The sequence below is a fragment of the Moschus berezovskii genome, chromosome 24 (assembly GCF_049115385.1).
Source record: "Moschus berezovskii isolate FMDL1 chromosome 24, NW_MosBer_1.0, whole genome shotgun sequence".
Lineage (NCBI taxonomy): Eukaryota > Metazoa > Chordata > Mammalia > Artiodactyla > Moschidae > Moschus > Moschus berezovskii.
The window spans coordinates 4,139,289-4,163,483 of record NC_142483.1 but is presented as its reverse complement, the minus strand read 5'-3'; the positions used below and the strand labels follow the sequence as shown (position 1 = coordinate 4,163,483).

The 24,195-nt window shown below is 46.3% G+C and overlaps 1 protein-coding gene across 5 annotated transcripts in view; it reads right to left on the bottom strand.

Annotated features, from left to right (window-relative positions):
- Positions 1 to 331: 331 nt before the first annotated feature.
- Positions 332 to 24,195, bottom strand: part of TMEM40 (transmembrane protein 40) — a 41,911-nt gene continuing 18,047 nt past the window's right edge. For 2 of the 5 annotated variants that reach the window (XM_088831912.1, XM_055413542.2), the window contains exons 2-11: positions 15,454 to 15,525; positions 14,438 to 14,569; positions 6,298 to 6,351; positions 3,629 to 3,664; positions 3,218 to 3,262; positions 2,811 to 2,858; positions 2,083 to 2,154; positions 1,926 to 2,000; positions 1,361 to 1,423; positions 332 to 488 (exon numbers count right to left, since the gene is read on the bottom strand). In XM_088831912.1, coding sequence (XP_088688038.1) covers positions 469 to 488; positions 1,361 to 1,423; positions 1,926 to 2,000; positions 2,083 to 2,154; positions 2,811 to 2,858; positions 3,218 to 3,262; positions 3,629 to 3,664; positions 6,298 to 6,351; positions 14,438 to 14,569; positions 15,454 to 15,517 — 609 coding nt within the window. In that variant the 5' untranslated portion in view covers positions 15,518 to 15,525 and the 3' untranslated portion in view covers positions 332 to 468. Of the gene's footprint in view, positions 489 to 1,360; positions 1,424 to 1,925; positions 2,001 to 2,082; positions 2,155 to 2,810; positions 2,859 to 3,217; positions 3,263 to 3,628; positions 3,665 to 6,297; positions 6,352 to 10,525; positions 10,616 to 14,437; positions 14,570 to 15,453; positions 15,526 to 20,844; positions 20,940 to 24,195 lie in introns of all 5 variants that reach the window. The other 3 variants (XM_055413539.2, XM_055413537.2, XM_055413541.2) reach the window with 3 other exon arrangements.

The following is a 24,195-nucleotide window of genomic DNA, read 5'->3' as shown; positions in this document are numbered from 1 at the left end:
ATGCTGTGACTTTAGTCCCCCAACATTGCGCCTGCATCAGGTTCACCCTAGGGGCCCGACGTGGTGCTCCCGGCCTCAGAGCAGTGGGCCAGGATGGCCTGGGGACTCGAGAGAAGTCACAAGCCCAGACAGATGACAGCTTGCAGGGCCCAGGGGCTCCTACTGTCTCCAGACGAGAGTGATGTCCCAGGACCCCCCTGCTAATCCAGGCCACTGTGAAGGGCACAGGCCTGTACCCTCCCCACTCCTGCCATCATCCTGGCGTCTGGGTTTCATGCTGACACTGCCCGAGGGACACCTCAGCCTGGCTGGTGTCAACGTTCACACCACATGGAAGGCAAAGCGTTTTCTTTATTGCTCTAGCGTGGCCCGCCCGCGTGTCTCCCAGGACGCCGCTCTGTCACAGGTGGAGAGGACGTGGTGGTGGTAACACCGGGGCCTGGCCTGGCCGCCCACCGGGCACCGGGCTCAGTCAGTCTTCCTGACGCCTGGAAGGCAAAGCCCACAGGATGGCATGGGATTCCGAAGGCAGCCAGGCCTCCTCCCCACCATTACCCCAGAGGCGCAAATGCCCCTAACAGCTGACAAAAGGCAGTCATGACCCTCAGCCATTACAGCTCGTTTCCCCTTTAGCATCAGACGGATTAAAGGAGATGGAAGTCTCCGACCGAGAGACACACATCCCCTGGCCCATCAGTTTTGCAAAGTACTGGTAGGCACAGAGCTGCTGGTCAAGAAAGAGGATCTCCTCTAGTCCTGCGTAGCCACTCTAGCTGTGTGATTCTGGCCTAGTCACTCTACCTCTCGGAGCCTCAGTTTCCTCACCGGTCAAGTGTAGGAGAACTAAAACCCACTCCCAACCCAAGTTGCTATTAAGCAAATAAAATCACAGAGGAGATACTGTTTGGAGAGGCTCAAAGTTCTCTGAGCAAATGAGAAATGCCCAGGTCCCCTGTTCTTTTCCACAGCGGTTCACACCTAAGGACTTTTGCATCCATCCCTCATTTGATTTTCACAACACCTTTGTGCTGTAGGTATTATGACACCCATTTTTCCAGTTGAGGAAACTGAGGCTAAAAGAGGCTCCCCAGAAATAGGAAATTGGAGGAGGTAGGACTTGAACATGGACATGAACTTGGGCAACCTCCGAGGGTGGTGAGGGACAGGGAAGCCTGGCGTGCTGCAGTCCACGGGGTCGTGAAGAGTCGGACACGACTGAGCGACCGAACAACAACGACAGGCCTTGAACCCAGGCCCTCACCTCCAGGCTCTGTCTCTTTCCTATATGCTCAGGCTCATCTGCAACAGAAGACCCCGGCGGGGAGAGGCCAAGTGAACAGAGGGAGAATGAGAACGTTACCTATCAGCCGAAACTTCTGGAAGAATGGGATGAAGCCATGCAGGACGCTGTGTATTCGGTACACTGCCAGAAACAGAGAGAAAGGTGATGGAGCTCTGTGCCCCCTTTGAGGGACCCCAGGGGCAGACCTCCCCCTGCCCACTCTTGGACAAAGGCCTCACCCATACAAACAAAGTTCTGATGGAATTTCAGGCAGCAGGTTAAACTTGGATAATAGGCCTGAGTTATTATTATTGAAAACAACCATGAACAGCAGTAACAATGCCAGGAAACTAGGCGAATTCAGTGCCCCACTCCATTAACTGCCTTGTTTTCAGTATCTGGCTAATTCTGTTTGTTTGCCACTTTAAACTGTTTCTGTTGTATTTTCATGGAGCTGCCCATTTTTTTCCGTGGGGTTGTGCCAATGACCTCTCATTGACCTTGAGAGCGGCCAGGAAGCAAACACAAGCATAAAGAAATCTTTACAAAATATTTAGGTCGTGGCTTTCCGGCCCTTGGCGAGCCTCTGTGGCCAGCCCAGCCACTACACCCACACCAGACTCTGCCTGTGGTGGGGCCTTACCCAGGCCGAAGTAGATGCCAACAGTCTCCAGGGAGGCAAAGGTGAGCAGGCCGACCCCAAGGGACATGAACCAGTCTGCAGGGGCAGCAAGGGAGAGAATGATCAGCCTGCAGATCCAGGCCCCCGCCCCCATTCCCACACCGCACCCCCTACTCACCTGTGTAATAGTGGTAACACACCAGCAAGGCCCCGATGGCAAAGCAGAGGAGGATGAAATGGAAAAACTCATCTGCCAAGGCAGAGGTGGGGTTACTGTTTACCTCTTCCTTTTTTTAATTAACTAAAAGTATTCTTATCTCTGTTCAAAGGGAGCTTTATTCGCTGTTCCAGGGTCTTCCCTGGCAGCCCAGTGGTTAAGACTCTGAGCTTCCTCTGCAGGGAGCTTGGGTTTAATCCCTGTTTGGGGAAATAAGAGCCCTTGTGCGGCCAGCGTGGCCGAAAAGAAAATAAAACCATGGTCTCCCTTCCTACCATCACCCTTCCCCTTGAGACCCCCACAATTGCAGGCCTATGACTGAGAAGGTCTCGCCGGTCCTCAAAACTCCTTACCTAAAGTCCAGCCCGCCCAGTCCTTGCTCCCCATCATGGCCATAAGCCCTGGAGGGCAGTTCTCATCCTAGTGACTCCGTGTGCAACAGAAAGAGCACACCACCAGGGTCCAGGGTAAGACCACTTCCTGACCCTGAGCCTCAGTCTCCATATCTGCAAAATGGGCATCACTGGACCACTCGCTCAAGGTGATTCCAAGCTGAGGAGTTTGTGAACTGCAAGGCCGGTGGCAGAGGTAGGCTATGATTACTTTTGTTCCAGGCCACCAGCTGACTTCCTCCCCAGAGAAATTGGAATCAGACAGCGGCGGCAGCCCTAGAACCTCAATTTCCTTACCGTCCTTCTTTATATTCAGTCTTCTTAGCTGAGAGGCCTCCACTTCTCCTTGGGAACAAGAGAGAGATGAGTGTTCAGTGGAATAACTCTGGGGATCCTCTCTGAGGAAGCCTCATTGAGAAGGGCTCTCCCGCGTTCTAGCTCCTGGGTCAGAAGGTGCTCACTTCAGGGTGGTCAGGGCAAAGCTGGAAGGTGGGGCGCCTGTCCTTGGACCCCCGCTGACACCCTCCTGCTCCACAGGCCTGAGTCTGTTCTGCTCCATGTCCCCTGAGCCCGGAGGCCCCTTTTCTGGGTCACATGACAACCTGGGTGGTGATGGCATCGCTGCTGGAACCGACTCCCACTCCCACCTCCCAGGCTGTCTGTAGTCCGTCCCAGGCCTTGGAATCCAGGCCACCTCCCACTACCTGCATATTTACCACTCGTGGGGGTAGAGCCTCTCCTTCGGAGTCCTGGAAATGAGAAACTCAACATTAGTGCCCAGGCCAGCTTGGGTCCTTAACAGATGCCACAGGTGACCTCTGAAAATGCCCCTGTCGGATTCTCCAGTCCCCAGGGGATCTTTCTATCTATAGACTGTTATCAGTAATCCCTGTGCTCTTGCCTGGACCCCCTTTCTCACCTCCCCTGGCCCCCCTCATACCACAGCCAGCCCTGCCAGCCTGCTGAGCCCAGGTCAGAGTCCCTGCCCAGAGTGGACATGGGGTCCTGTCTTTCAGTCATGCATCTGACAGCAGCTGGCTGTCTTGGGGGAAAGATGATGCCCAGACCTCATCAACACCAGCACCGATGACCCCCTGCCGCTAACAGACACTCACCTGATTCTCCTGAAGGCACCACCTCCCTGGGGGCACCTGCACAGAACAGAAATGAGTGATTATATACTTGTATGCTATGGGTGGCAAGAAGTTACACCCCAGGGAAGGGGGAACTCTCTCACCCAGAGGCTTTCCACTGATCTGCAGGGGGCACTAGAGCAACCTGGAGGGCTTCTTTTCCATCTAAAGGGACAGGTGCCATGCAGCAGTCCCTGAAAGCTGCCACAGTAACGCCTGCCCCATGTTACAGGTCTTCTAATGTCCCACGAGAGGCTAGAAATTCAGGTTTTTACATAAACTTCTTGACTATAAAAAAGGTGGCAACTCACATTCCATCTAGTCAAAGATGTCATGGTTTGTGAGAATGACGTCATCTTATGGAAGGAAAACTATAGCCAATTATAACTGTGGGTTGCCAGTGATTTTAAGATGCACCCCGATTTAACAGATGTCCAGATGTGAAAAACTATTAGTCACACAATTGAATTGATGAAATATATTAAGAATAACAGGGATTGCCAGGTGACTCAGTGGTAAAGAATCCGCCTGACAATGCAGGAGATGCAGGAGATGTGGGTTCCATCCCTGGGTCAGGAAGATCCCCTGGAGGAGGGCGTGGCAACCCACTCCGGTGTTCCTCCCTGGAAAATCCCACAGAGAGAGGAGCATGGCGGTCTACTGTCCATGGGGCCACAAAGAACCTGACACAAATGAGTACGGATGCACTATTAAGAATAATAATAAAGACATGCTGGGATCCAGATAAAACACATCTGCACACACAGGCCACCACTTTGCAATTTGCGCCTGTTCATTGCTCTCCTGACACAGGTGAGGACACTTAGGCCTGCGCCCCCAGCCCCATCAGGCCCAGAGTTTACAAGCCAAGCTGGGTTGTACGCTGGGGGCCCTGGCCCCCGACCGCAGTGTCGAGCTCCTTGTCGAGGCTGCCCAGGATGAGTTAAGCCCTGTTCCTGCGCTGAGCTGCAGCCTTCTCTTTAATCTGGCCTAGACGGCCCTCCACTGCATCACCCTCTGGTTCGTGGGGCCTCTCCTATCCCCAGTGACTTCTTCTTCTTCCCCTCAGGGCAGGCAGGAGCCCCCACTCTGTACACTTCCCTCCTCCAGGTCAGCCTCAGGACACAGACACCTGGAGCGGGCACTCAACTCCTGGCAGCAAACATTCAGGATGCTGAACTGTCTTCAAGGCTGAGGTGCAAACAGGGGCCACTGTCTGCAAGTGATCAGAGAGGCCAGCCCCGAGGGGATCGAGAGCAACCAAGAACAGCATGAAACACGACTCCCATAGTGTAATTACCAAGTACCGCCCATGTCCTGGGGGCAAGTCATTACTTGGAGGAATTAATTCGCAAATACATGATGATATTTATGTTTTCGACAGTGAATATGACTTACTTTTTGAAGAGAAAAAAAACATTTAAAATATGTGTGTATGTATATATATATATATAAAACAGTTTCTCATTTTACATCCAGTGAAAACTTTCTTGCACGACCTGAGCAATTAGAAACATTTTTTTTTTCTAAATTGGATAATGCCTGTTTTTGTTAAAATCAGAAAACTCAAAGAAGACAGTATGACCATTAAGTACAATGCCGCCACCCAGTGGCAGCCACTGGTAATGGCTTGATGAGAACAGTAAGACATTTACATTTCTTTGAATGTCTGTGTTTCCTGTTGTATTCCTTGGGTTATTATCAGGAGTTAAGAGACCAAGCAGATCATGAAACTGCTGGATTAAACAAAGTTAAAACAGACTTTCTTATCTGGCAGTGTGCATTTGTGAGGCTTTCTGGTAAACTAGTTCATTCCTACAAATTCCTCCATCTCATCACAGTGCTACCAAGCAAAGTGGCATAATATTTACATCTGCTTGCTGTAAAAGTGACGATACTTAGTGACAATTACTCTATAATGTAACTGTTAGAGAGATCAGTTCAGTTCAGTTCAGTTCAGTTCAGTTCAGTCGCTCAGTCGTGTCCGACTCTCCGCGACCCCATGAATCACAGCACGCCAGGCCTCCCTGTCCATCACCAACTCCCGGAGTTCACTCAAACTCATGTCCACAGAGTCCGTGATGCCATCCAGCCATCTCATTCTCCGTCGTCCCCTTCTCCTCCCGCCCCCAACCTTTCCCAGCATCAGAGTCTTTTCCAGTGAGTCAACTCGTCGCATGAGGTGGCCAAAGTATTGCAGTTTCAGCTTTAGCATCAGTCCCTCCAATGAACATCCAGGATTGATCTCCTCCAGAATGGACTGGCTGGATGGTTAGAGAGATCAGGTCCTTAATTTTCCCATGCATGCTTAAACAACCCAGTATTCCAAGAGAGAGGGTACTGATCAAGCTCCATCTTGCTGGTTGGAAAGCTGAGATCCAGAAAGGTTAGGTCACAGGTGACAGTCGCCCTGAAAGCCGGGGCTATAGATCAGAATACACTCTGGCACAGTCTGACTGTGGCAGAAAACGCCTGTACCCACCTCCATCTGCTCACATTGTAGCCACCCACCTTGCCACATCTCATATATCCACCCACGACTTTCAGCTCATGAAATACCCTCATCACCTTGTTTCCTCCCAACAAAGCCCTAAGCCTTCGTGTTCTTTGCTTTAGTATGTTTCGCCCAAAGCCACCGGACAAACAATTACCTTCATAGAGTTGAAGCTCATCCTTCAAAACGTCAGGCTCCCCATGCTCAGCACCTGGGTGGAGACAAACAACCTGTTAGCTCTCCCCAGTAGCAGCACCCCAGAGTGGCTTCCCTCTTCTGGGGTTGGAAGCTTTAAAAAGTAACATAGTCCTCATGTTGACGGTGAGGTGGGAGGTTTTCAAGAAGCAAGACAGCCTTACAAGAGATTTCCTGCTACTCTGTCTAACACCACTCGCACATCCTGAGGTGACCATGTTCAACTGACTAAAAGAACTGGGGGCCAGAGAGGCACTGGGCCTTGTGCAAAGTCAGTGATACTAGCCGTCATTTCCTGAACACTTACTATATGCCAACACTGAACTAGGCAATTTGTAGCTGATATTCCATTTGACCCGCTTGGAAATTCTGTGAAGAAGGTATTAGTACCTCTCCCTTCCCAATTTACAGATAAGGAAACTGAGGCTCACAAAAGCTGCTATTCTCTGAAGGTCACACGGCCAGGAAGTGGCAATTCTAAGGTTCAAATCCAGGTCTGTCACCAAGGTCTGCTTTCCTGGTCATTTTTATCTCCAGAAATAGGACCCAGAGCTCAGGTGCAGAGTCATGGGAACATTTATTAAACACCTTGTGTGTGTCAGGATCTGTAGTAGGTATTAATCCAGTCTCTTTCCCCCAAGTTCTTTTCTTCCCACGATCAATTTAGGCCAACATTTATTAAAGTTTTTCTTTAAAAAAACCCACAAAATTATATTTTTCTTATTATAAAAATAAAAGAATCTTATCGTAAAACATCTATGGTAAAAGTCAGTTCAAAAAAAAAGAAAAGAAAAATCATTCATAATATAACCATCCAGAGATAACCATTATTAACATTTTGATATTTTGCTTTCCAGTCTTGTTTATAATCACATATGGGTCATTTTTTTACAAAATATATGACAAAATGTGGTCCATTGGAGAAGGAAATGGCAAACCACTTCAGTATTCTTGCCTTGAGAACACCATGAACAGTATGAAAAGGCAAAAAGATATGACACTGAAAGATGAAATCCCCAGGTCAGAAGGTGCCGAATATGCTACAAGAGTGGAGAAATAACTCCAGAAATAAAGAAGAGATGGAGCCAAAGCAAAAACAATACCCAGTTGTGGATGTGACTGATGATGGAAGTAAAGTCCAATACTATAAAGAGCAATATTGCATAGGAACCTGGAATGTTAGGTCCATAAATCAAGGTAAATTGGAAGTGGTCAAACAGGAGATGGCAAGAGTGAACATGGACTGAAATGTGTGAATTTAACTCAGATGACCATTATATCTACTACTGTGGGCAGGAATCCCTTAGAAGAAATGGAGTAGCCATCATAGTCAACAAAAGAGTCCGAAATGCACTACTTCAGTGCAATCTCAAAAATGACAGAATGATCTCTGTTTGTTTCCAAGGCAAACCACTGAATACCACAATAATCCAAGTCTATGCCCCGACCAGTAATGCTGAAGAAGCTGAACAGTTCTATGAAGACTTACAAGACCTTCTAGAATAACACCAAGAAGGATGTCCTTTTCATCATAGGGGACTGGAATACAAAAGTAGGAAGTCAAGAGATACCTGGAGTAACAGGCAAGTTTGGTCTTGGAGTACAGAATGAAGCAGGGCAAAGGCTAATGGAGTTTTGCCAAGAGAGCACACTGGTCACAGCAAACACCCTCTTCCAACAATACACAACACAAGAGATGATTCTACACATGGACATCACCAGATGGTCAACACCAAAATCAGATTGATTATATTCTTTGTAGCCGAAGATAGAGAAGTTCTATACAGTCAGCAAAAATAGCAAAAACCTGGAGCTGACTGTGGCTCAGATCATGAACTCCTTATTGCCAAATTCAGACTTAAATAGAAGAAAGTAGGGAAAACCACTAGGCCATTCAGGTATTACCTAAATGAAATCTCCTACAATTATACAGTGGAAGTGACAAACAGATTCAAGGGATTAGAACTGACAGAGTGCCTGAAGAACTATGGACGGAGGTTTGTGACTTTGTAAAGAAGGCAGTGATCAAGATCATCCCCAAGAAAAAGAAATGCAAAAAGGCAAAATGGTTGTCTGAGGAGGCCTTACAAATAGCTGCAAAAAGAAAAGAAGCTAAAGGCAAAGGAGAAAAGGAAAGATATACCCATCTGAATGCAGAGTTCCAAAGAAGAGCAATGAGAGATAAGAAAGCCATCGTCAGTGATCAATGCAAAGAAATAGAGGAAAACAATAGAATGAAAAAGACTAGAGATCTCTTCAAGAAAATTAGATACCAAGGGAACATTTCATGCAAAGATGGGCTCAATAAAGGACAGAAATGGTATGGACCTAACATAAGCAGAAGATATTAAGAAGAGGTAGCAAGACTACACAGAAGAACTATACAAAAAAAAATCTTAATGACCCAGATAATCACAAAGATGTGATCACTCACCTAGGGCCAGACATCCTGGAGTCTGAAGTTAAGTGGGCCTTACGAAGCATCACTACAAACAAAGCTAGTGGAGGTAATGGAATTCCAGCTGAGCTATTTCAAGTCCTAAAAGTTGATGCTGTTAAAGTGCTGCACTCAATATGCCAGCAAGTTTGGAAAACTCAGCCACGGCCACAGGACTGGAAAAGGTCAGTTTTCATTCCATTCCCAAAGAAAGGCAATGCCAAACACTGTCCAAACTACCGCACAATTGCACTCATCTCACATGCTAGCAAAGTAATACTCAAAATTCTCCAAGCAAGGCTTCAATAGTACATGAACTAAGAACTTCCAGATGTTCAAGCTAGATTTAGAAAAGGCAGAGGAACCAGAGACCAAATTGCCAACATCCGTCGGATCACAGAAAAAGCAAGAGCGTTCCAGAAAAACATCTATTTCTGCTTTATTGACTACGCCAAGGCATTTGACTGTGTGCATCACAACAAACTGTAGAAAATTCTTAGAGATGGGAATGCCAGACCGCCTTACCTGACTCCTGAGAAATCTGTATGAAGGTCAAGAAGCAACAGCTAGAACCAGACATGGACCAACAAACTGGTTCCAAATTGGGAAAGGAATACATCAAGGCTGTATATTGTCACCCTGCTTATTTAACTTATATGCAGAGTACATCATACAAAATGCAGGGTTGGGTGAAGCACGAGCTGGAATCAACACTGCTGGGAGAAATATCAATAACCTCAGATATGCAGATGACACCACCCTTATGGCAGAAAGCAAAGAGGAACTGAAGAGCCTCTTGATGAAAGTGAAAGAGGAGAGTGAAAAAGCTCGCTTAAAACTCAACTTTCACAATACTAAGATCATGGTATCTGGTCCCATCACTTCATGGCAAATAGATGGGGAAACAATGGAAACAGTGACAAACTTTATTTTGGGGGGCTCCAAAATCACTGTAGATGGTGACTGTAGCCATGAAATTAAAAGACACTTGCTCCTTGGAAGAAAAGCTATGACCAACCTAGACAGCATATTAAAAAGCACAGACATGACTTTGCCAACAAAGGTCCATCTAGTCAAAGCCACAGTTTTTCCAGTAGTCATGTACAAATGTGAGAGCTGGACCATAGAGAAGGCTTAGTGCCAAATAATTGATGCTTTTGAATTGTGGTGTTGGAGAAGATTCTTGAGAGTCCCTTGGACTGCAACGAGATCCAACCAGTCTATCCTAAAGGAGATTAGTCCTGAATATTCACTGGAGGGACTGATGCCGAAGCTGAAACTCCCAACACTTTGGCCACCTGATGCAAAGAACTGACTCATTTGAAAAGACCCTGAGGCTGGGAAAGATTGGAAGCAGGAGGAAAAGGGGATGACAGAGGATGAGCTGGTTGGATGGCATCACCGACTCAATGGACATGAGTTTGGGTAAACTCTGGGAGTTGGTGATGGACAGGGAGGCCTGGCGTGCTGTGATTCATGGGGTCGCAAAGAGCGACTGAGCAACTGAACTGAACTCATATGAGATCAAACCAACCCTATGATTTGAATTTCTCTTTTTCGCTTTGGAGAAGGATGAAGAACAGAGCTGTGACCAGGACAGGGTGGAGCATTGCTGATCTGTGCTGCTGCTGTTGGACACGAGGTTGTTTCTGTGATTGCCCTACTAAAAACAGTGCTGCAAGGAACATCTTCACACACACACACTCATTTCCACTGAGCGGACAAAGGAGAAACGCTGAGGCCTACTGCCTACCGGGTGAGCCGCCCCTGCGGGAGAGTCCAGCCCCCTGGCTGTGCCGACGTTCTCTGGTTACTCTGGGGTGCTGGTCCTCATCACTGTTCTCTGCAGGGAACAAACACATGCTGTAGAAGAACCTCAGCCTGGACTGAGCCAGAAATACTTCATTCTGGTGTTGGTTCTTGGAATTTAGTTTATGTGAGCAGTGTCGTCTGGGGGAAAGAAGTCCGCTTTGAGGGCTGGGGGACAGGAACTGTCACAAACTCTGTGTGACCTTGAACAAATCACTTACTATTTCTATTACGACTTTCACGATGATGAGACAAGGCCCACGAGGTACTGTTATGAGGTGCTTTTGCTCATGCTTGGTCTCCCAGCTGGAACGCCCTTCCACTTGCTCCCTTATCCTGAAGTTAAGCTGGTGTAACACCTCCTGTAGAGGAGTTTCTAGTTGTCCCAGCACACCATCTTGGCCACCCTCCCCAGTAGGTGGGATCTTAGTTCCTCAACCAGGGATCGAACCTGTGATCCCTGGATTGGAAGCACTGAGTCTTAGGCACTGGACTACCAGGGAAGTCACTCCTCTGGGGTTTCAATAGTGTCAGCTGTCCATGCTTGACACAGTGGGCATGAGGGTCCATGGTGCTATTCATCCCTCCAACCACCTTGAGTTCTTGAAGGACACCATCTTAGGCATCACTGTCCTAAGGTTGCCCAGCCTAGTGCAGGAAGTTGATCAAGCCTTGAAGAATGACTGAGTCGTCTGCACCCTTAGATCAGTCAGCATTCCAGGGATTCAGGCCTAGGAGTTTCTGGCTTCGGGTCCAGAGGACTCCCTTTCCCTTGGGATGATTAACAGAGTCCCAGCAGTCCTAATGTCCCTCACTGTGCTTGGCATGGGGCTTCCCTCTTAGCTCAGTCGGTAAAGGGTCTGCCTGCAATGCAGGAGACCCAGGTTCGATTCCTGGGTTGGGAATATCACCTGGAGAAGGAAATGGCAACCCACTCCATTATTCTTGCCTGGACTTGCCTGGAGAATCCCATGGACAGAGGAGTCTGGCAGGCTGCAGTCTATGGGGTTGCAAGAGTCGGGCATGACTGAGCAACTAAGCACCAACACAGTGTTTGGGAAACTTCTGGTCTATCATGGATAAAATTTTAAATTGCAGGAAAGCAAGTTAAGTGTGCTTACAAATCAGAGCATATGTGATCTCAACTAGGAACAGGAAGTATATCAAGATAACAATGGGGAACCTCCCTGGTGGTCCAGTGACTAAGACTCTGCTTTGCCAGTTCAGGGAGCCTGGGTTTGATCCCTGGTCAAGAAACTAGATCCCCCATGCCACCATAACTAAGACACGGTGCAGCTAAATAAATATAAATAAATATTTTTAATAAGATAACAACAATAGTATTTATCTCAGGAGATAAGATTTTAAGAGGCTTCTATTTTCTTCTTTTCTGTATTTTATAAACATTAATCAATGCCCCGAAAAGGCTTTTTCATCACATCTTGCGAAATATCAAAGAATACAAAAAATAAGAAAACAAAAATTACTCCAAATTCTATCCAACAGGGATGAACTCCATTAATATGCAAACAAAAATTATTTTAGCTTTCTCAATGATATATTCATAATATATAATCTTTAAAAGTTGTTCAAGGATTGTCTTTTCTTTTCCACTATGATTTATTACAGGATATTGAATACAGTTCCCTGTGAGTAATTTTTAATAAAAGGTATTATAGAATTGTATGCTGTCTAAAATGAGGATAATTTTTCTATGTGCGAATTCAATTGTTTAAAAATTAACTTGGGCAGAAAAAATCACAGTTAGTTGCTGGTTCCCTCAGTAACCATCACTGCTGCTGCTGCTAAGTCACTTCAGTCGTGTCTGACTCTGTGCGACCCCACAGACGGCAGCCCACCAGGCTCCCCCGTCCCTGGGATTCTCCAGGCAAGAACACTGGAGTGGGTTGCCATTTCCTTCTCCAATGCATGAAAGTGAAAAGTGAAAGTGAAGTCGCTTAGTCCTTCCCAACCCTCAGTGACCCCATGAACTGGCAGCCTTCCAGGCTCCTCCATCCATGGGATTTTCCAGGCAAGAGTACTGGAGTGGGGAGCCATTGCCTTCTCCGAGTAACTATCACAGAGCCTGGCAAATGGTTGATGTTCAATAAATATTTATTGATGGGAATTCCCTGGCAGTCCAGTGGTTAGGACTTCATGCTTTCACTGCAGAGTGCCTGGGTTTGATCCCTAGAAGGGAACTGAAGATCCCAAGAGCCATACAGCATGGACAAAAAATACATATACATATACAATTTAATATACATTGAATAAATGTAAGGAGATGCACTAATATGTGTTTAGTGCTAACAGAGCAAAGGGTGTTTTTCTTTCTTATTCTACTTCTTTATATATTTCACATTTTCTATAATGTGCCCATGTGTAATCTTTTACAATAAAAAAATTTTAATTAAAAAATAATAGGCTACATTAAGAACAAATAGATATGTAGGGATAGTGGTGTTGGATGCCAGACTCTGAGTTAGGGTCCTTTGTGTGGAGGGGGCTTGGAGGCAACTGGGAGACACTTAGGCTCCAGGCCCTGAAGACTAATGGTCTGTCTCAGTCCGAAGAACGCTCAGTGTCTGAGATAGAGCGGCAGGCCACCAGGGTAGGATCGGAGACCAGGATCCTGAATGTCAGTCTGTCTCGAAGGTTCCAGGACTCTGTGTTTGTTTTCCTGATGCTTTCTCTTAGTGCTTGGAGAAGGAAATGGCAACCCACTCCGTATTCTTGCCTGGAAAATCCCATGAATGGAGGAGCCTGGTAGGTTACAGTCCATGGGGTCGCAGAGTCGGACACGACTGAGAGACTAAAAAAATCTTAGTGCTTAGTTTTGATAATTATTGATTGATATGACCAATCCCATGTGTACTCTGGAGACCGGAAGGAAGGGACTTTTCTGGCCGCACTTGGTGGAGAACATTTGCAGAGAAGCAGCATCCCTGGAGGGTCAATCAGAATCAGAAGACAGAACCTCCCTGCCCAGGTAAGGAGGAGAAACAGGGACAGAATCCCCGGCTGGAGTCCCCCTGCCTCTGGAAGTTCTTCAGCAGCTAACCTCACTGGCTTCAGTTTCCTCACCTGTAAAATGTGAATAAAAATAGACCCTTCCTGATGAGTTGCTGGGTTTCCCTGGTAGCTCAGTGGTAAAGAATCCGCCTGCAATGCAGGAGATGTGGATTTGATTCCTGTGTTGGGAAGATCCCCTGGAGAAGGAAATGGCAACCCACTCCAGTATTCTTGCCTGGAGAATCCCATGGACAGAGGAGCCTGGCAGGCTACAGTCCATGGAGTTGCAAAAGAGTCGGACATGACTGAGTGACTAAACAATAACAACAACAATAAATCCTATGATATAATAACTTTTGTTATGGTCTCCATCTGATGGATGAGGACCCCAGGGCACACAGGTTTAAGCAATTTACCCAAGGACACAAAGCTGTTAGTGGTAAAGAACAGACGTGAACCCAGGCAGGCTGCTGGAATACACACATGCACTGCCTCTTGCTCCAAAGTGCCCCTAGGAAACTAAGATGTTCCTGGACATGAGGTGCAGTCATTTGAGGGGCTATATGGGAAACACAAAAGAATAGTTGCTAAGATATTATGGAATAACACGGCAAAATGCTTAGGATAAGATAGCGAAGAAACTGTAAACTGAGGACAAAATTGTCCATGTGGGAGTTATAACTGTACAAGTTATGTGTATGGAGAGGCAGGCTCAGGAAGGGAATGTGGAAAACTGGAGCTGCAACACTGAGGTTGGCGAGGACAGGAGATTGTTTTTCCCATGTAAATGCTTGTCTTCAATGATATTTTAGTATATATGTATTTAATTAAGTCATTGCTTTACCTGAGGAAGAGGATGAGGAGGATGACGAGGAGGAGGAGGAGGATGAAGAGGAGGAAGACTTGTCTCTCTCATCTTGTCCTTGAGAAACGAGTCTGGCCTCCCGGTCTTGCTTGTGGAAATCCATCTCTCCATCTGGGAGGCACACGTAGTTAAGAAGGAGTATTTCCTGCTCTTCCCACCCCAAGGACCACCCAGGCCTTCCCAGGGGTCTACTTGGACTTGGGGATCCAGGAGTGGCTGGATTCTCTGGGGTACTCTTCCCAAACCCCTAGGGCCCATGGGAGGTGCAGGAGATCAGGGCTCTCGGAGGCTCCAGAGGCTCTAGGAAGGCCAAAGATAGACATTTCTCTGAATATGGAGCCCACAGAGGGGCTTCTAAGCCAGTCATCCTTTCCAAGAGACCACTACACCGTGTACGTAATGGTGGTTTAGTTGCTCAGTTGTGTCCGACTCTTCTTTCACAGCATGGACTGTAGCCCACCAGGCTCCTCTGTCCATGGGATTTTTCAGGCAACAATGCTGGAGTGATTTGCTATTTCCTTCTCAAGGGAATCTTCCTGACCCAGGGATCAAACCCTCATCTCCTGTACTGCAGGTGGATTCTTTACCGCTGAGTCACCAGGGAAGCCCACACTGTGCCTAACAGTTACAAATTTAAAATTCTCTAAATTACAGAGCAAGTGGGATCTAATCAAGCCCTAAACCTTCCCATTCTGGGGCCATGTGGGACCCTTCCCTTCTTCTGGGGACTCTCCATAATGCCTGTCCAAGCTCCCAGAGCCTCTGAGATTTGGGGGAGCAACTGGGGGTTCCCACTGCTAGAGAGTGCTGGGGGACAGACTGGACCAAGCACACACATGTGCGAGTGCATAAAATCACTACTTCTCTAGAGGTTTCAACTGTAACTTGGGCCATTCATTGAGCCACATGAGCTGAGCAGGGTCTTCTGTTCCAGTCACTGCTGGATTCTATTTCCCATGCAGCTTTGCCCAGAGGGTTAGAGAAAGCAAACATACAGTCTAGATCTTCTGATTCTCCATGAACTCGACTGTGGTCTTGAAGTGATCCTGAAGTCTCCATGACTTTCCCTGGAGGAAGTAATTAATATTACCTTAGTTAATATCCTTAATATATAAAGAGCTTGGCAAATAAGAAAAATACAAACACCCAATATTCAAAGGTATAAGAAGAACAATTTATAAAAACAGAAACACAAAAATATGGAAATCTGAGTAATGATCAACTTTTGATACTATTAGGAACTTATTTTTTAAATAGACTTTAGATTTTAGAGCGGCTCACAGCAAAACTGTTTCTCTCTACTTCTTTATGTTGTTCACTTGAGAAGGCTTTCTTATGCTTCCTTGCTATTCTCTGTAACTCTGCATTCAGTTGGGTGTATCTTTCAAACTGTGGTGCTGGAGAACACTCCTGAGAGCCCCTTGGACTGCAAGAAGATCAAACCAGTCAATTCTAAAGGAAATTAACCCTGAATATTCATTGGAAGGACTGATGCTAAAAGCTGAAGCTTCAATACTTTGGCCACTTAATGTGAAGAGCCAATTTATTGGAAAAGAGCCTGATGCTGGGAAAGATTGATGGCAGGAGGAGAAGGGGGTGACAAAGAGTGAGATGGTTGGATGGCATCATGGACTCAACAGACACGAGTTTGAGCAAACTCTGGGAGATGGTAAAGGACAGGAAAGCCTGGCACACTGAAGTCCACTGGGTCTCAAAGAATTGGATACAACTTGGTGACTAAATAGCAACAAACAACAATACACAAAAATTAAATGGAGGGTACAAAGACTGCCCATATACCCCCCATTTCTAAACAGGAACAGCCTCTCCCTGTTATCGACATTGTCCATTAGAAAATTTATTTTTTTTAGGTGTGATATTTAAGTTGAGGTTATATTTATTTAAAATATCCTTCAGGACTTCTCTGGTGGTTCAGTGGATAAGAATCCACCTGCCAATGCAGGGGACACAGGCTGATCCCTGATTTGGGAAGATTCCACAGGCCGTGGGACAACTAAGCCCGTGTGCCACAACCACTGAAGCCAGAAAACCTAGAGCCCATGCTTCACAACAGGAGAAGCCACCGTAATCGGAAACCCACACACAACCAAGAGTAGTCCCCACACAGCATCCAAGAGCCAGCACAGCTAAAAATAATTAATTAAAATATCCTTCAATTTAGAGATAAACACTGACATATTTATGATGAAATTATATGATGTCTGAGACATGCTTCAAAATAATCTGATTATCTGAATAAGGGAGTTGGAGGGCATGGTAAGGGGGGGAATCCAAATACAACAACAGGACAAGTTAATAACTGTTGGAGCTGTATCAAAATATAAATAGTTGGGAATTCCCTAGAGGTCCACATATATAAATATATATAGTTATCTCTGAGATCTTATATACACATACAGTTATCTCTGAGTGGTAGCATTACGGGTATTTTTAGTTTCTTATTTTCACTTTGCATTTTCTAAATTTTTAACAGTACTGCTTTTGTTATAATAAAATAACAATTTTTTTTATAACTTAAAATGTTACATGCCACCTTACATCAGTATAGTACTAAGTAGTTTTACAAAGGGTTTGTATGTTCATAATTCCACCTGAGCCAGATCACAAACCAATCTGGAGAGAATTGGGATTAATTACTTCACATTTGAATTACAGTTTCTAGATAACAAAACTTTGCAAAAGATTGTCTCATTTAACCTTTACTATAACCCTGAAAGCTAAATTTTATCATCCTCATTTTACAGAAGTGGAAACTGAGGCTAAAAGAGATGAAGTAACTTGAGACTCCAGAACCCACATTTTGTTTAATGCAACCCCAAACATTGGTCTGGAGCCCAAAACTGCTCAAAGGCCATCATGCAGTCAGGCCCTGCTGGAATACCTGTTGGGATTACAGACACAAGTGGTCAAAGCCAGGGCGGGAAGCAGGCACTTGGAGCTGCAGCATGAGATTTGGGAACCTGTCCCTTCAGGACACCACACCCTGTGCTTTCCTGAAGTTCTGAGTGGGTGCTGGTAGTAACTCGAAGAGGGCCTTCAAGTGAGGCCCCGAGAAGGCTGGACGTGTGGCCTCAGAAAATCTAAACAGCCAATCTCAGTGAGCTGTTGCCCTTCTCTAGAGGAAATATAAGGAGCTGCCATGGTTGGGTTGCCCTCCTCAAAGCCTTGATTTTAGCTGGGCACATGGTCATCCAGCCAGGGACAATATTTCCCAGCATTCCTGGATGCTAGATTTGGCCAAGGGACCATGTGACTCATGTTCCTGCCAACAGACTGAGAGTGGATGGGAACTGTGCAGTGGGGAGCTGACAGATGTTCCGTGGTTCTGGGGCGAAAGGACACACACAAACACATACACACACATACATCTTCAATAAATTTTACTGATGTAAAGAATGGATGGGGGGGTAAATTAGGAATTTGGGATTAACAGATACACACCACTGTATGTAAAATAAACAACAAGGACCTCCTGTATAGCACAGAAAACTATATTCAGTATCTTTTAATAACCTCTAATGGAAAAGCATCTAAAAGAGAACAGCTATAAATGTACATGTATAACTGAATCACTTTGCTGTTCACCTGAAACACTGCAAATCAACTGTACCTCAAGAAAAAATAATAATAAAAATTTTAAAAGAATGCATAGCACACAAATAATAAAAATAAGGTCCTCTGTACTGTGAATTTCATATACAACAAGTAGAAAGTCATGCCTACAGTTCTGAGGTTTAATCTGCATTATTAACATTTGCTTGACCACTTTCTTAAATTCAGACAATCAACAAAGCAAACCATAAAGCTCTGATTTGTATAGGTTACTGATTTCTGTGATATAAACATGCCCACTGACTGGTATCAACATGATGTCACTGGGTGCAAAGCTGGGAAGAGGGGCAGTGGAACACAAACCGCATTGTGCAGTGTTTCCACCATATATGTAGAACCTGTGAAAACCTTAAGTGCCCATGTAACAGCAGTTCAGTTCAGTTCAGTTCAGTTCAGTTGCTCAGTCGTGTCCGACTCTCTGCGACCCCATGAATCACAGCACGCCAGGCCTCCCTGTCCATCACTAACTCCCGGAGTTCACTCAAACGCATGTCCATCGAGTCGGTGATGCCAGCAGAATGTAGTAAAATAAATTAGGAAGTGATATACTTTGAGTACTTATTAGCCTTGCTTGTTGTAGGATTTAGTTAATTTATAGAATTTAATTTAATTTAAAACTGGTTGTGTTTAACAACCTGCTCCCCAAATTCCTAAAGATTTAACAATCGTTTCTCGCATGTGGGAATCCGGTTTCAGTTCTGGGCTCCTAAACTTCTGCAACTTCCACTTTCTCCTTCCTGCTTTTTTGGGGGCCAACCTCCACGCGGAGAGTCAGACACGACTGAGCGACTGAACTGAACTGAACTGAACTGAACCTCCATCACACAAGCCAAGTCAACGCCCCAGGGAAGCCCTGAGCAAAGGAACCTGGGCCCCACAAGGCCTTGGGCTGAGAGCCGCCTGCCCGCCTGGACCACCTCTGGCTGGCCACCTGCACAGGGAATCAGCCTCTCTCGTCTGTGAGACTGGGATTCAGTATTTGTTACAGCATCTTAGCCAAGCTGTGCTGGCTTTGTTCTGAAGCCCCCTACCCCACCCCATTTCTTCTCCTCTCAGCTTTGAGTCTAGGGATTCAACTCTGACAGGAGGTAGATTCACTCCTCTCTGACTAGTTTGGACTCGGGTCTCAACCTCCAAGCTCCTCACATTTGGGAACAATGCTCCTTTGCCAGTGTACACCTTGTATGGCATTTAGCATCCTCCCCACTAGATGCAGGGAGCACCCCGCCCCAGTTATGACAGTCAAAATGTCACCACACATTGCCAACTGTCTCCTGGGGGTAAAAATCACATCTACTTAGGAACTGCTGGTCTACAGAACCTACTTTAAAAATATGTGCATTTATTTATTTGGCTGTACTGGGTCTTACTTGGGGCCCGTGGGATCTTTAGTTGCCATGTGTGGGATCTAGCTCCCTGCCTGACCAGGGATAAAATCTGAGCCCCCTGCATTGGGAGGATAGAGCCTTAGCCCCTGGACCACCAGGGAAGTCCCCAAGAGAAACCACTCTTTAAAAAATTTTTGTTGTTGCTTAATCACTCAGTTGTGTCTGACTCTTTGCGACCCTAAGGACTATAGCCCACCAGGCTCCTTTGTCCATGGGATTCTCCAGGCAATAATACTGGAGTAGGTTGCTATTTCCTTCTCCAGGGGATCTTCCTAAGCCAGGAATCAAATAAGTCTCTTGTGTTGGCAAGTGGATTCTTAATCACTGAGCCACCCGGGAAGCCCTAAAAATTCTTTTTAACTTAACTAAAAAATTTTATTGAGGTATAATGCTCCCATGAAATTAAAAGACACTTACTCCTTGAAAGGAAAGTTATGACCAACCTAGATAGCATATTAAAAAGCAGAGACATTACTTTGCCAACAAAGGTCCATCTAGTCAAGGCTATAGTTTTTCCAGTGGTCAGGTATGGATGTGAGAGTTGGACTGTGAAGAAAGATGAGCGCGGAAGAATTGATGCTTTTGAACTGTGGTGCTGGAGAAGACTCTCGCGAGTCCCTTGGACTGCAAGGAGATCCAACCAGTCTGTCCTAAAGGAGATCAGTCCCGGGTGTTCATTGGAAGGACTGATGCTGAAACTGAAACTCCAATACTTTGGCCACCTCATGCGAAGAGTTGACTTATTGGAAAAGACTCTGATGCTGGGAGGGATTGGGGGCAGGAGGAGAAGGGGATAACAGAGGATGAGATGGTTGGATGTCATCACCGACTTGATGGACATGAGTTTGGGTGAACTCTGGGAGTTGGTAATGGACAGGGAGGCCTGGTGTGCTGTGATTCATGGGGTTGCAAAGAGTCGTACATGACTGAGCAACTGAACTGAACTGAATGCTCCTATAACATTATATTAGTTTCAGGGGCAAAACATAATGATTTGATATTTGTAAATGCTACAAAATTATCACCACACTAAGTCTAGTTAGCATCTGTCACCTTACATAGTTAAACAAAAATTTTTTTCTTGTGATGAGAAAATTTAACATCTATCCTCTGAGCAACTTTCAAATATGCAACAGAGTATTTTGAACTAATAGTCTCCATGTTGTACATCACACTCCCAGGACTTTTTTATTGCATAACTATAAGTTTGTAGCTTTTGACCCCCTTCATACCCACCTTCCACTTCTGGCAACCACCAATCTCTTTTCTGTACCTATGAGTTCATGGCGGGGTTGTTTGTCTTTGGTAGAAAATCTACTTTTAATACACCACAAGACCCAGTCAAGGCAGCATCTTTCCCCATACCTCAGAGCTGGACAGCCTGGGTATGAACCCTGACCCTTGTAGCTATGGGATTCCGGGCCAGTGACTTAACTTCTTGTGGACCTCAGGTTCCTTGTCTGCAAAATGAGGACAATAATAGTGCTTACCTCAGAGTGTACTGTGGTGAGAATGGCATGAGTTAAAACCCATAGAGCACTCAGAACAAGGCCTGGTATAGAGCAGGGAGTGAATAAATGCCCGCTGAGATGACGATCATCATTATGACGGGGGCAGCAACAAGACGGCATGTGCTGTGGGGTCGGACAGAGCAGGGTTCAACCGCACTTCTGTCACTTGTGCACGAGATGACCCTGGCCGGGCGCTCCACTTCTCCAAGCTCTAGTTACCTCAGTTGTGAACTGTGATGGCAGCACCTTAGAGAAGAAAGCCGGCCAGTGCCTGCCCGAAGGAGGGCTCCATAAGCATGAGTTCCCTCTTCCATAGACCTCCTATGACCCTTGGGCATTCGGGGTCCAGCCCTAGTCCCTCCCATCTCCCATCTCCTAGACTCCAGGCTCCATTACCCTTTTCTGGAATAAAAATTCCCATTTCTCAGGGCAGAATTCAGCTCAGCATTAGGAAGTCACTAGCCAATAAAATGAACTGGTATCTAGGCATGAATGACTGATGACCATGAGTCCCAGGGTGTATCTATATTTTGAAGAGTATTCTTTGTACATAGCAGGTGTCCAGTACATCTCAGAAGCCGAGATCATCTCTCATGGTGGAATTTCAGGGGGAAGAAGAGACTCAGAGCTGTATGGGGGCAAGAGAGCTACTGGATGATGCCAAATATGTCAACAGTTCGCCCAGCTGGTCCTACCTCTTGCCTGCTTTAGCTGTCTTGCTCGTGTGGTAGCCTCTGGGCACACTCACATTTGCAGGCCTCCAGACTTCCACTAAGGCCATTCTTCCTTGTTGCCAAACTTGTACGTGACTTTCCAGGCGCAGCGCAAATACCACCTCATTCATGAACCCTCTGCTGATGAGGTCTAACCAGAAACCACCCTTCTTACCCCACCCCCTTAATCCTTCTGCCCGCCATCACCCCTGGACTTTCTTCTTGTTAACAAAAATGAACTTTGTTCCTCCACATCAAGTAGATGGGCTTCCCTGGTGGCTCAGATGGCAAAGAATCTGCCTGCAGTGTGGGAGACCTGGGTTCAAACCCTGGATTGGGAAGATCCCTCAGAGAAGGAAATGGCAACCCACTCCAGTATTCTTGCCTGGAGAATTACATGGACAGAGGAGCCTGGCGGGCTACAGTCCATGGGGTCTCAAAGAGTCAGACATAACTGAGAAACTAATACTTTAGGTTTCACAGGTGGCACTGGTGATAAAGAACCCATTTCCCAATGCAGGAGACATAAGAGACAGGGGTTGGATCCCCAGGTTGGGAAGCTCCCCTGAAGGAGGGAACGGCAACCCACTCCAGTATTCTTGCCTGGAGAATCCCACGGACAGAGGAGCGTGGCGGGCTACAGTCATGGGGTCATAGAGTTGGACATAACTGAAGCAAGTGAAAAAGCTGGCTTAAAACTCAACATTCAAAAAACAAAGAACATGGCATCTGGTCACATCACTTCATGGCAAATAGATGGGGAACAGTGGAAACAGTGGCAGATTTTATTTTCTTGGGCTTCAAAATCACTGCAGATGGTGACTGCAGCCATGAAATTAAAAGATGCTTGCTCCTTGTAAGAAAAGCTATGACCAACCTAGACAGTGTATTAAAAAGCAGAGACATTACTTTGCCAACAAAGGTCCATCTAGTCAAAGCTATGGTTTTTCCAGTGGTCATGTGTGGATGTGACAGTTGGACCATAAAGAAAGCTGAGCTCTGAAGAACTGATGCTTTTGAACTGTGGTGTTGGAGAAGACTCTTGAGAGTCCCTTGGACAGCAAGGAAATCAAACCAATTAATCCTAAAGGAGGTCAGTTCTTAGAATATTCATTGGAATGACTGATACTGAAGCTGAAGCTCCAATACTTTGGCTACCTGATGCAAAGAACTGACTCACTGGGAAAAGACTCTGAAGCTTGGAAAGACTGAAGGTGGGAGGAGAAGGGGACGACAGAGGATGAGATGGTTGGATGTCATCACCGACTTGATGGACGTGAGTTTGAGCAAGCTCTGGGAGTTGGTGATGGACAGGGAAGCCTAGTCTGCTGCAATCCATGGGGTCGCAAAGAGTTAGACACGACTGAGTAACTGAACTGAACTGAAGTGACTTAGCATGGAAGCATGCATCAAGTAGATACTTGTTTTCCCTGTGAGGAATGGCCATATGATCCAGTTTTGGCCAAAAAGAAGTGAGAAGTCCGATGGGGTTCTGGGAAGGAGTTTTGCTTCTCCTGACAAAAGAGGCCAACAGTACTGGTGCTGTGTCTTGCCTCTCCTTTCTTTCTTGAATGTGATGGCAGGGGCCACAGTGGCAATTCTGTGACCTTGAGGGAAAGCCAAAGCTAATGCAGGGACATTGCGTTGCTGAGCCCTTGACAGCAGCCGCCTGCTTTCTAGTTATTTAAGAAAAACAAACCCTGTTTTGTTTAAGCCTTGATAGTCAGGAGTCTCAGCATTTGTAGCCGAAAACAATTCTGACTGATATACTTTTCCTCCCTACCTTCATACATTAATTGAGTATCGACTGTGTGCTTAGGCTAGGGTGATGGCACTAGTGGTAGAGAACCCGCCTGCCAATGCAGGAGACATAAGAGGCATGAGTTTGATCCCTGGGTTGGGAAGATCCCCTGGAGGAGGGCACGGCAACCCACTCCATTATTCTTGGCTGGAAAATCCCATGGACAGAGGAGCCTGGCGGGCTACAGTCCATAGGGTCACAAAGAGTTGGACACAACTAAGCAACTTAGTACACAGTATGTACTATGTGCTAGCACCAGGGATACTGTGGTGATTAAGTTGTATCCTTGTCCTTAAGGTATTTCATAGTAGACGGAGGGTGGGGGTGGTAGTCACATGGGAGCCCAGGAGCCAAATCACACCAGGGTCAGTCAGAGTTCCTGAAGAAGGGACTGCTGAAGGAGAGCTTGGAAGGGCCAGAAGGAGCGGTGTGCAAAGGCAGAGTCGAGTCCTCGGCCCACATGGGAAACAGTTGGCAGGAAGCAACTCCAAAGAAGGACACGATTTGGAAAAGGCCTAGGAGGCACATGGCTCTCCTGAGCCTACATTAGCCGTGTCTTATTTCAGAATCTTCCTTCTTGAGGCCCTGACTTGTTGGACAACTGCTGGAGCCACTGTTCCTATTCACTTTCTGATCCCTGCTCAGGGCCTGGGAGAGGGTCTGACACACCCAGGGTGAGTCTCCTGCACTA